This window comes from Lutjanus erythropterus, chromosome 5 (assembly GCF_056507025.1).
Source record: "Lutjanus erythropterus isolate fLutEry1 chromosome 5, fLutEry1.hap2, whole genome shotgun sequence".
NCBI lineage: Eukaryota > Metazoa > Chordata > Actinopteri > Lutjaniformes > Lutjanidae > Lutjanus > Lutjanus erythropterus.
In genome coordinates, this window is record NC_139321.1 from 6967246 (window position 1) to 6980833 (window position 13588).

Sequence of the window (13588 nt, forward strand, 5' to 3'; positions counted from 1 at the left end):
CACGGTAATACCGTCAAATGTTCAAGTTCTAAGAAGGTTATTAGAAATTTAATATTTAGTAGCCTTCCAGATTCATACTAGAATATCGTTGGAACAGCGTTATTATCTATATAATTATCTATAATTGCGCCTTCTCTCCTGCCAAACACCACGGGAGGGGGGTTGGTGTTTACACCGGCAGACCACACATGAAATGACCTCCCCTCAGAGAGGACAGAGGCGACCCCCTGTCCTGCTCTCACTCAAACAACTACACGCACGGAGTGAACTACCGACACGGAAGCGGAGGCGCGCTGACACGGTGCGCTGCTGTTTGCTCCCCGGGCGACGCGCAGTTTCACCGGAGCCTGCCGCCTTGCCTGCCTGCGCTGTCTGCCTGCGAAAAGTGATGCTGTCATAGCCCCCTGCGCCGCGGACGGAGAGCCTCTTTCCCCTCCCGCACCCCCCCGGTTCCTCTCTGGCTGGCTGTCGCGGCGGCAGTGCGGATGTGGAGCCCGCAACGCAACGCTCTTCACCCGTCGGCCAGCATCGGAGGAGAAGATGAAATGTTTTTCCCGTTATCTGCCGTACCTTTTCCGCCCTCCGAGCACCATCCTCTCCTCCACTTGCCACACCGAAGGTAGGGTGGGACGCCGAGGGGGCTGTCAAGGGCTGTGAGTTGCTTACTTTGAGCGTGTGACATATGAATGTTCAGGCTGCTGCTCTCTGTCTGTCCCTGACACATACAGTGTACATGTGTGTGCAGAAGTTAAGATGGTCCGGTTGCAGGGATACTAACACACTGCAGATCTGTCACAGTGCGTGAAGTTGTTGCCGTTCTTAAATCTGGAGGTGGGGTTGATAAAGATCACTGATGCAAACAGAGGATTTTTATGTGTGTGTCTTATTAAAAGAGTAGCCCTACTCCTTGTTGCACTCATTTTGCTTCCCTTATATTGCTGCCAACACACAGGCCTACAGCATGCCAGGAGAGACACTCAGTTAGTGGAGTTGCATGACAAGTATCTTCCATTATCCCTTAACATGGGTTCTCTCATTCATTCCTCCCCGTCACACTTTGCTCAGATAACCGTTCACCCTGACATGTATGGCAGTAGGCCTCTCTGAGACAACAGCACACTTAAATCAGCTGCTATTCGCTCACTTCCAAGGGTGGAATTTCCTGAAAATTCTCAAATCTTTACCATGTAGGGGAGAACAAGGCATCACTTGTTTTCCTTTCAGTTCTATTTCCTGATTTCTGTATATCACAGTCCCTTATTTTCCATATTAAAGCTACTACAAGCAGTTTTTAACTGGTTATGAAACTGTCTTGATTTAATACTGATGCCTCCATATGATCTACGTAAGTTATTGAGACTACGAGAAGATTGTTTCTATAAAGTTATTCTTGATGCCTGTGACTGGGTTGGATTCTCTGTGGAATCAGATGAAACCAGTCTGTGTTTACATTTTCCCAGACAAAGTTACAGTGAGTTGTGCGTCAGCCAGTTAAACGGAAGAGGAAGGAGATTTTTATTTAGATCATTTTGTTTTTGACACTGTGGTTATTGTGGTGGAAATGATGCCTCGTTTATCTGCAGGGGCCTCCAAAATAAAGAAAACATCAAAGTTCCTTGTAGTAGCTTGAAATAATTCATTCTTGTATAATCTTTAGATTTTCACGTCTCACTTTAGTATAGGGTTATAAATGGTTGAGTACAGAATAGGCATTTGTGACAAGCAGAGATGATTTGCCCAAAACTTGCCTCAGAATATCATGTGTGCTATTGCTAGCTAAATCACAAGCTAGCTTTAGTACAGGATTTTGGTTTTCTCTCCTCTATTCTGTGACAGAATAATTTAGTTGAACATACTTATCAAACTTTTATTGTGTAGTTTAGTTATTTTACTTTCATGGTTCACAAATTCACAAATTTAAAATTTATTTACAGATATTTACATACAGATTTGGTCCGTGTGGGCCGTCCAAACCAAGAACTATAACTATATCTATAAAAAGCAACAACACAGCTTTATAGTTGTGGTGCGGACCCCACCACCCACTTGAGTTAGAATGATTTTACACCTATATTTTGATTGTTGTAGTTATGGTTCTTGGTGTGGACAGCCGTTTACTCTGATTTTACCTGATGAAGGTCTAAGGACAGAAACTGTAAATAAAGTTTAATGCAAATAATGGACTCTTCTCTCGTCAGTGGATTTTCCTCCTGCGTACCTGTCTACAAGAAACTGATAGTGTGCCTGAGCCTTCAATTCTATTTATGGCTGAAAACTTTGAAAATTGTTTTCGCGTCAGATTGCAGTGACATGACTGCAGCAGTGAGCTGCACATGCAACTTTTTTGAGACAGCACCCTCTGGTGTCGGGGAGATGTAACCAGTGTGTTAACCTGTGTGACAACATGCCCCGCTCTCCCCTAAAACACCCGGTATATACAGAGTTATGGCGCGGGAGTTGTGCGGAGGGGTTAAAATCTTGAATTGAGTGAATTGACCTCAGCGATGATAGCAATAAATGAGTTCATAAGAGCGGTGCAATTCATCCTGCTGATTGCGCTGTCAGACGGGGCAGCCCGAGCGGGTCTGAGTGTTTGTATAACCAGCCATTTACTAGGTCATAATGTGGAGACTGAGCCACTGCATTATTTAGCTTTGCATGGTTGCCCTCCTTCCTGTGCGCGCTCTGCCCTCAGCCCTCTGGCACAGGAAGGAAGATAGTGTGGTTGGTACAGTCTACAGCGCAGTATGTGGTGGTCATAGTCGGGGCCCTTCACCGCCTGTACATCTGACCTATATACTGTATGTATAGTCGGTAAACAAGAGAAAGACCTGAAGGGTATTTATGCATGTTCACTCACTCACTCACTCACTTACTCACTCACTCATGTATTCTTCTGCTCCATCACGTCCATTACCCTTCCCGTTTTTTCAGAGTTTTACTCTCTCGTCTACCCTTCAGTGTCCTTTTGAGTAATATCACATTGATTTTTAGGATAAATTTAGTCTACAAGGTTGGCAGCTGAACTTTTATTTGTTGGCAAAGCTGGAAATCCCCGGGGGGCATCCTGGGAAAAATATGTCACTGTAAGCACAACTGTAACTGTATTTTCAATAATATTAATAATACACAATAAATGAAAGCACTTGTACCGATGAGCACGGTTTTAAGTTTCAAAAGATTGCGACCCCCTCCGCTCCCTCTGCCTCACAATGGTTTGGTCCAAAAAGAGTTTTTGTTAGAAGAGTCGCAGCACTACCTTGGGTGTCACCCTCAGGAAACTGCTCGAAGTTCATATCAGATTTTTGCCACAGTTTGTTGACGACATATTGGGTACAGTACACAAATGATATCATGAGTTTGAGAGTGAGAACCAAAGAACATACAGCTAAACAACCAAGAAGAGAGAAAATATTCTAAAAGAAATAAAAGTAAATATTTAAGGAATTAACTAATAAGACAATATCTAAATTCTAGAGGTCTCTCTCACATTGTTTGATTAGTCTTGAAGTAGTGTGGGAGTTGTTTTCTTCACTCATAAACAGCCACCATTGCAGATGAAAATATCTGTCATGACTCAGAAGAGGTTATTGCAGACTTCCTTCCTCACTCTCTGACGTATCCCACGTATCCTGTGTTTAACATTATTGGGAACATTTGATGTAATGCAAGAACACAACTCAAGAAAATATTTAACATATGTGTTGTGTTTTAAGATATTTTTATGCACAAATGTTACATATTGTAGCTTTAAGGGGTTTTACTTTGATTCTGTGTATCTAGACAACATTCAGGATTCTTTTTGTGGCCTAAAGAGTGCAAAAGACATTGGATCTCTGAGATTTACACATTTTTTACTTGAAAATTTAGTGTAAAAACTGACGCACTCATTATCTCCAAGACAACTGAACAAAGGAGGAAGGTGTGGTGTGGCTGAAAGTTTCTCAAAAACGTGAGTAAGTGAAGATTCAGTTCTTTTTTATGTTAAAGCACTGTTTCCAAGGCCAAAAACATTTATTCTCGAGCATTTTCTTGTTCATACCTTTAGTTACCATTTTTCATCCATTTTTAGCAGCTTTTCTGCTTTGTTGAAATGTGACGTTTGAACGTTTCGTGCACTATACACGGCCCGTTTTATACACAGCCAAAAATATTCTTTTCTATATGAAATGTAGAGATATGATCGTCAAAGTCATAAAAGCGAGCTCCTGAATTTAAGAGGTGAAGTCAACAAACAGTCTTCCACTCCCATTCTCTCCACTCTCTGCCCGAGATAAGGGAGTGGTATAATAGAGGAAATGATAGATCAGTAAACTGTAATGCCCAGCCACAGTAATATGATCCACGCTCCTGCATTGCTCTCTGTGTGGAGAAATATGAAGCAGTTGTAGCGAGTGAGAGACGTTGACTCTCATGTGCTGGAGGCCTGCATCGCAGTGCTGTGATGATGATGATGATGATGATGATAATGATGACACAGCAGATGACCTTGGAAATATGATGTGAAAAAATGACACAGGCCATCTCGTCCGCACGCCGTCTACAGTATACACATGAGAAAAGTGAGAGAAGGTGTTTGCGCGCACGTGTGTTTGCGTTGCCTGGAAGCTCGCGCCTCAGTGTTTGTTTACGCCTGTGTTTGCACTTCCTGCCGTGACCTTGTTACCGTGGTTTGCCTTTCCGTCAGACCTGCTGGTCTTGAGGAGGCTGGTCGGTGCACCGCTGTAGTCCTTCTTGTTTCTCTCAAGCCCCCGCTCCTCCCCTCCCTCCCTCCCTCCATCTCTTCAACATCTCCCAGCATTCATGTCCGCTCCAGCTGAGCAGAGTTCACCCCGGGGAAGATGAGTGTGCAGTTACCATGTTAGTGGAAAATACATTATATAAGCCCCGTACTGGACCATATTGTGTGTGTGTGTGTGTTCTCTTTGTTTATCTGGGCCATTGTGGAGAGCAGTGTGCCAGCATCACTCGGATTCACCTGGGTCCAGTCTCCAAGGGATACACAGCCAGCTTTTGACTGCCTGTGTCTTTTTAAATGTGTGTGCGTGTGTGTTTGGGCCCCTGTGTAAGTTTGCATGAGTATCAGTGTGACATTTCTGTATTTTTTTGGTTCTCTCTAGAGCTCGACTGTTATATCAGTAAGCTTATATTATCGGCCTGATATGCATTGTGCAGAAAAATTAATAATCTGAGTTTTTAAACTCAATTCTCAACATTATGACTACCAGTAACACGTGTGTAGGACAGGCTGTGTTCCTTACTGCTGATACAATTGGATGGTGAAACGTTTTGGATGTAAACATGTCGTGTTTGCATTCTAAACTAGGCTACCTCTTGAGTTTCGGTCAGGATAGCTGAGCTTGAACAACTGTAAATGAGGGTCTGGAATGTGGTCGTCCATTGTGATGGCTGACAGTCATCGACCACTCACCCCTCTACATAGAGTTTTCATAGAGTTGTTGTCTAAGTTCTGTTTGTAGGAGAGAAAATAAAAAGAAGCAGTTGCTGCTGCTGTTCACTGCATCACGTTTCCAAGTCGGAATTATTTTCTTATTAATCATAACTAAGTTATGGACACGTGGTTCCGAGACAAAGACCCTTTTAATCCCAGCAACGATATAGCCGTTAATTGTGGTGTTTTTCGCTGTGGACATTGTCATGTGCCAATTTGGTGGACATCACCCAACCCCACTGCAGATGGATACAATCCGACTGGCAGATTACTCCTTTAGATTGCAGCCCACAACGTAGTTACACAGCGCGTTGCGGGCTGTAATCTAAAGTGCTACCAAACTTTGATGCATCAAAATGCATCGATAATTGTTTCATGATGGCATCGTAGCCAGGTTCAATTTAACCACTTTATTTTGAATTGAACTGCTTTGTTTATCAGGGCACACAGGTAACAGACCTCACAGACTTTTTAAAAGAAAAGAAAAACAAAAAAAAAAACAGTCAGACCGGTGAGCTGACCTTTCCTTTTGTGTTAACAATTGATTCACTCATTTTCTCCCTCTTCGCTGTACCTGCTGTTGTATCATAGTTTGATGGGCCAAGTGAACAACACAGCTGTTAAATGACTGGCTGTTTGTGAGTCACACGAAGCACACTCCATTATCCAAGTATATGATACGCCGTTTATGTGTCAGGGCATATTTGTGATGTGGTTTCATGGCGTTATGCATTTAAGTGAAACTGATGTAGTGTCTATTTCTGATACATATCACTATTACTTTATTGCCCAGAAATATATTCTATATTATGTTTCTAACTCCGTATAACTAACATTGGTGTATATATCAATATTATCCAATAGTAATATCGCTATCAGCCCCAAATATCCCAGTATCCCCAGCCCCTGGTTCTTTTGTCCCCCTGGTGTTGTCTTTTTTCCATTTCACATCAGTCTGTCAGTTCTGGTGTGATGGATTAAGTCTTAAAGGTTTCTGATGTGTGTGTGTGTGTGTGTGTGTGTATGTGTGTGTGTGTGTGTTTCCCTTCTGCTGTCCTGTGTTTGAGTCAGGGAAAAATGTGCGTCCCCAACTGACACCTCGCCACATCTCACGCTGCCATCAATCAACGCAGCCGGTCCCGCCTCGGCTTTCTCCTCTTCCTCCTTCTGGTCGCCGTTGTGTCTGAGATTTGCAACTCTGTGATACATTATTTGTTTGAGTTTGACAGAAGAAAAGCAGAATAGAGTAATTAATATTTAAGATTAGATCTGCACAAGAAAGTCTTTGTGATTAATGAATATTGTTGAAAGTTATCATGTCTTGTGTGTGTGTGTGTGTGTATTTATGTACATCTGTGCATTTTTCATTTTGCTCAGCTGTTTTATTTATAAGAAGAGCAGCGAGCTTGTCATGGCAATGCCTGAGGGGGACTTCTGTCGGCGTTTTGACAAAGCATGACACGAAGTTGGAGTTTTGTGGGTGAGGAGCACAGCGTATGCTGGTGTGTACGTGTGCAGTCCTGTTGTGTTGTTGTTGTTATCCTGACGGACACACTTCACAGCTCAGAACGCACTCCTCGTACTCGTCCCGTCCTTGCCTGCCGCCGGGGACAAACACCCTACATAAATACACGCAAGCACACATATATGGCGCCCGCACGCTCGTCCACGTGACTGTGCTCTTTCAGTTTGGTCAGCTTTTCTGTTCAGAGGGCAGAAAGGTAGGAGAGCGGGGAACAAAAGGGTGCTAAAAAAAGGTACCAGGAAGAAGGAGGGAGATGAGAAAAAGTGGTAGCTAATAAAAAACATTTGTAAGTCCAGCCTGTTTAGGAGCAACTATTACTTTATACTTTACCATTCAGACAAGCAAAGTAACATGTTAAGAAAGAAGAATGTCTTTAAAGGTGTAGGCCACTCTTGGGATCATAAATGTCCACATTTTGGTGGCCCAGTGGCTCGGTTGGTGGAGCGTTTATCCCATTTACAGCTGTAAGTCTTCTATAACAGCTGTGGGTTCCACTCTTGGCTGAGGCCCTTTGCTTTGTGCAATATCCCCACTCTCTCTCCCTCTTTCTTGTCCTCACTTTGGCTGTCCTATGAAATAAAGACATAAAAGCCCAAAGAAAAGTTTGGCCAGGGAAACCAAGCACCAGAGCCTGCTGGTTGATGTCTCAGTCTTGTTGTGCTTGTTTTGGCCAACAGAGGGGGCTTCATCTTCTTCTTATACTAACTACTTTCTGCTTTTAAAGAAAACTTCTGCAGAAAACTCGACCAGAAGCTAACAAGTGTCAAGTGAATCCACAACATCACACCGGGTAGAGTGGAGAGACTGGATAGTAAGAGGAGTGAAGGAGGGGAAGGTAAAAATATAATTACAGAACCTGCTAAGTTATTTTTCTAAACAATGTTTTTGAGATAAAATTGAAAAATAAGGCAAGTAACAGTTACCATGGTCAGAATAGACTACATGAAACTGGAATTGTCCCCCTTTTTTATTTCACAGATAACAATATATAGTTATATATATATATAATATATATAGTTTTCATTTCAGAAAGCTGGCCACCTCACCCGACATTTCCCACAGTGCACCTCAATAGCATCTTTTATGACGTCCATGTTCTTTAAATTTAATGCCTGCTTTGTTTCACAAAAAGTCAAAGAATGATGTTTAAGTGTTCTTATCAGATATGTGTTGTGCTATCCATCATATATAATGGCATATCAGAGTAGGTGTTTGTCTGGGAAACACGTTGGCCTGGTAGCTCAGTTGGTATAGTGTTCATCCCATGTACTGAGACTGTGAGTCCTCAGCAGCGGCCGTGGGTTTGACTGACCTGCATGCAGCCCTTTGCTGCACAATGTCTCCCCACTCCCCCCCCTTTCCTGTCATATCTTCAGCTGTCCTATCATTAAAGGCATAAAAAGTCCCCAAAAAATATTTAAAAAAAAATATTGATGATGCATCTTGCACTTGAGGTGCACACTAAATTTGTGTCCAATGAAACACTTTCTTGCTTATGACGCCGTTGAAGTTTGGAAGGAAAATACATCCATCCACTGTACAAAAGCACAACTTTAAAACTTTATTCACTTTTGTGAACTGGATAAAACATTTGCGGTTGTTTGCTCTGATGTCCTCTGTCTGCTTGACTTCAACTCTCTTCTGTCCTGATGGACAGATAGCTTTAGCTTACTTGGAGGAGCCTCTCAGTGAACACGGCTGGTCAGTGCGACAAACTCAGCCTCCTAGCTTTAATTATTGTTAAAGTAATTTTGCTAACCACTAACTGCTGTTAGCTCAGTAGCTGCAGGGGGTGTAATGCATGTTCAGGGCTATTGGCTACTGTCAATGCCAATTAATGTCACAAGTCCCTCCCTAGCTGCCTGTTCTTACAGGAAACACATAATATGCATGAGCAATAAGCCCTCTGCTAGTTGTTTCATGGGAAAAGTTTGTTTCACTCCAAAGCTGACATAACCCTGATGATGTCACCATGACATCATTAAGGTTATTTCCTCAGACTTTAGGAAGTTCCTTCAGAGCTAAAGAAGATATTATGCAACAATTTTTGCAGGCTGAGCAGTGCTCCTCCTCATGACGAGTAAACTGAAGTTGTTGTGTGAGTTTGGTAGAGTGGAATAAACATGAAGCACCGGCTTCTGTGACAGCAAACATCTGCTCTGCTGAAATGCCCTCGAGCAAGACACTTTCATGCCGACTCGCTTCAGGTTCTCTTCTGCAGCAGACTTTGTTGTGTAGTTGTAAGAAAGGAGAATTTCCCTTCCTGGAAGAGATCAGAGGGGCAAAATAAGAGATTTGTTTCTGTTTTTGGAAAGGGTTGACTGAAGCAGGTTTCTTTTGATATTTATTTATGAGTGACGTGTCGTGTCTTTTTTCTCAAATCTATTTCTGTTTGCAGGGATGGAGCCACAAAAATCAGGTTGGTTGTTCTGAATACTTGTAGCTCCCACATAAACTAGACTATTGTTGTAATGAAGTGAAGTTTAGAGCTGGTTTAATCAATAATTTTGTATTTATATCGTATCAAATAATTATCTGTAATATAGCAGGTGTTGCTTGTAGTGATGAACCCAAACATACTAATCACGTGACTCTATCCTGAGCAGAATGGAATATTTTAGCATCCAGACAAACTTAGCAACAAGCTGGTAAACATAGTGGAGCATTTATAAGCTAAAGAGACAGATATTGTTTCTCATGCTGATGCTGCTCCGTGGCTGCTGGTTGTGAAGATTGGTGCCTGTTTGCTAACAGCTTTATAAAATAATAATACGTCAGTGTTGTGTTTACAGCTTGCTGCCTCTGTTGGTCAGGGTGTCTGTGTGGTGGGATCTTGGCATTTACTATGTCCTGGCGGTGAAGCTCCTCACAGTCGTGTGAAAAGCTGCGGCTGGCGACTACATGTGTATTACGTCAGACATTTGTAAAACATGGTCTGTAATACAGTGTGTACCCTCCTGAGGGTAACAGGGGGCGTTAGCAGTGACATGGAGTCCAAAACGAAGCAAAAGGGAGAGAAATGCAAACAAAAAATTACTCAAAAAAATGTTAAAAAGTAATGGAACATCTATTTGCAGCTGGATGAGAAGAGTCACATAGCAGCTGTTTAGCTATTACACCCACCTCCCCCGTTGAGCTATGAAGAGCGAGCAGCAAAACTTATTACTTATCGCACATATTGTGTGTTTAACTATCTGCAAAATGGAGTTAAAATATTAGTTCAGTTGCATGCAGTTCACTAGGCCTGAGCAAAACAGCTGAAAAGTGTCTCATATCGATCAATATTGATAATTATCTATTCTGTAGGTTGTGATTTTGGACATGTTGTGTACTCCAAAGGGTGGAAGCAGAGCAGGTGATAAAATAAGTCTGTTGTATCACTGGTGAAGGCACTCCTGCAGTTTACACACAACGCTGTTCTGATAGTTGTCCGTCCATTCATTTTCTTCAGCCCCGTCATGGTGTAGTCTGATTCCCACCGCTGGTAGAAGTCCTGCCATTGGTCACTTGCTTCAAGCAGCATGGCAGCATCTGCTATCTAGGTTTTCAGAGTACCTAGGAAATTAGAACATCCTACACACCGAAAATGGCAAATTAGCAACTGGGACGCTAATGGCATGAATGTAAACAAGCTAGTCATACCAGAGCTCGCCTCCTGACCTGCAAAAGTTCCACCACAACAAGTTTGCACTCAACATTATTTTGTAGCATCCTGGGCTTGGCGCTGCCCAAGACGTTTGTGATTGGTTAAAAGAAACGCAAACAAAGCGGGGCGTTTTTAACTCCTATAGCAGAATGTGTATGCATGGAGCCAGACCATTCTCCAGCACTGAGTGCTGTGGAGAGAGGTGAGTACTCATGGTGGCAACAAGCCGAGCATTACGTCCAGCTCTCCAGCACGGCTTTCCTCCTCCACCTCAGCTTTCTACTCCGAGCTTCCTCCAAACGTCTGAGCCCCTTGACCTCTGATAGATCTCCAAAACTGCCATACCAGCTAGTTGACCTGTCCTTTTTTTTGTCCTGTCCTTTTGCTATTGATGAAGTTGCTATCGCTGTTACATATCACTATCGTTTTATCTCCCAGGCCTGTAGTTCACTACTCACCAACACTGATACAACTATCATTTTCATACTGAAATGAAATGAAGGGAGATAAAAGGCCGCCTAGAAGGAAAGACGTCAACATAAAAGCAGATGCTGTGCTTTGGAAAATGGTGAGCAGCAATATAAACTGTGTATGAGGTGTAGTTAGTGGGATAAAACTTATCCTCTGAATCCCACTAGGTGGATCTCAGGAGCCTGTGGGAACTGAAACACTGAACATGACGTTCTCCCGCACAGTGAGAAGAAAACACCATAACACACCAGCCCCTTTCTCACACAGCACTCATCCACAGTCTCACGTTACCACAAACACTTCCTGCTAGGTCTCCACAGCAAGTCGACATGAAAACAGGGAGAGAAGCGAGCAATTACAGTATCGCTGAAGCTCCCCTCACTCCTCCAGCATCACAGGAGGTAGCATATCATTACAGCAAACACAGTCACACAAGTCTCATTCTCCCCTTTCGTTGTCGTTGTTTCACAATATGTAGAACGGGTGTAAACGTTTCACCTCTGGCCTGTAACTTGACGGTGAGACCCAGCGTTCGAACACCTTGGGTTGTACAGCATCGACTGTGCCCCTGTTGGGAGCTATAGAGCCAGACAAAGAGGCTCCTTATCGAGCGGGACTGCTGGGCCTTTGCTCCGGCTGGCAGGCTGCAGCACAGAGACAGAGACTGCTATTGGGATTGAGGTATATATAGAACATCAGGATGGGCTTCCTCTTTCTCCCCCTCTGCCTCTCCGCCCATCTGTCTCTGTGGTTTTATAAAGGGTCCTGATGGGTTGAGTGAGACAGGTTTGCACTGCTGCTGCAAGAAAATCCATTCATTAAATCCTAAAGTGAGGCAAAGTTTGTGCATCTTGTGTTAGCACTTCTAAAAATAAGGTAGCAAATGGTATATCCAGTTACTGGCAGCATTATTAGAGATAACAATGGCTCAATGACTCACTTTGTACAATTAAAAATCACACCTATATTATTCTCAATCCTTTTTAAGCTTTCATATGAAGCCTAAATGAGTTAGACTAACCCAGGCTAAGATGTAACAAGCGTTCAGCATACCCAGGTGACACACACGGATAAAAAGCTTTTCTTGTTTGCATCGCAGCCTTTTTAAGTCGTGTGAATTTAGAAGAATAGACCAGCTTGGATGAAACTTTAATGAGGTTGTGCAGCAGCAGGGAAGAGGATATACAGTTTATAAGAAGAACAAATGGCGCCGTGAGATAATAAAACAAGTGTTACAGCAACTTTACATATTTTAAATAATGCAAGAGACAGAAAGAAAATCTGATTTTTATGTTTAGGCTGGCGCACTTTATGCGCGTGTTTTATAACTGTATTTAAATCATGTATAAATGGTTCAGTAGAACAATGATTACCAACCATAAGTACTTGTGCCCCAGAGGGTACTTCTGTACAATGGGGTATGTTGAGAGATTGTGGAGTAGCTCAATGTTTTTTTTTGCTTCTGAGACAAAAAGAAATTATGATTCACCCACAGCAGGCTGCTGTTTTCAGTTGAAAAGCTCAAAAAAACAAAGCTACCTGCCCATCAGGGGCAAAGTTAGTCACTAGCTGGTGAAGCATGTAGCATCTAAAGGGCTAAATACCCTTCAGGAGTCAGTGAAGACCAAAAAAAGCTGCAAGGAGAGTGAAATATTTGGACGCCAGAATCGCCAGGTGGCCAGAAATGATGCCACATGGCTGCCAATGTTGCTCCATGTCTGCAGGATGTGTAAATAAGCAAATGTTTGCTAACAACTTCATTATAATGTTTGGTTGCAGCTTGTTTATGCTGCCCCCAAGCCAAGCGAGGGTGGAAGTAACTAATTACAACTAGTCAAATTACTGTAATTATTATCATACTTTGGGTACTTATATTTTTTCAAGTCTATAATTTTACTCATACTTAAATATTCTTTACACTATTTAATCTACTTTTAAAATCATAATTAATTATACTAAGTAGGCCTACAGTCTGAATAAATACATTTGATTTTAGGAGTGAAATGAAAACCATGACACACAAACAGAAAAAAGCCTGCAGCAGTCACAGGTTTGGAAAAGTGACTCTGACCGCTGAGCAAAGCAGCGCAGGAGTTGGGAGTAATTTAGGCTCAAGTAGGGTTGCAAATTTTGTGTATTTTCCTTAACCAATAGTTGAAAAGGCCCTCAATCATTAATAATTAATAAGACATGAAAATATATTTTTGAAGTCTAATTTTAAGTTTCCTTATTCAGTAAATACATTTTTTAGTAAATTTGTCATTGATTAAATTCTTAATGGCGATGAATCAATTCATGATTAATCATTAACATCCCTAGAATGTCTACTATTGATAATGTATACATAAAAAGTCACTTATACTAGTTAAGAATAGTTTTTGAGAAGAATACTTTGTATTTTTGTAACACCCGTAGTTATACTTGTAATTGAGTAACAGCAGTAAACAGTACTTCTACTTGAGAGTAAAGTGTCAGCACTCTTTCCACCACTGCC

At 42.2% G+C, this 13588-nt stretch overlaps 1 protein-coding gene across 1 annotated transcript in view; it reads left to right on the forward strand.

The window, feature by feature from the left end:
• The first annotated feature begins 224 nt into the window (after window positions 1-224).
• ppp2r2ba (protein phosphatase 2, regulatory subunit B, beta a) overlaps window positions 225-13588 on the forward strand; it is a 68731-nt gene continuing 55367 nt past the window's right edge. Inside the window, exon 1 of the mRNA XM_084718637.1 lies at window positions 225-619. Coding sequence (XP_084574763.1) covers window positions 541-619 — 79 coding nt within the window. The 5' untranslated portion in view covers window positions 225-540. The remainder of the gene's footprint in view (window positions 620-13588) is intronic.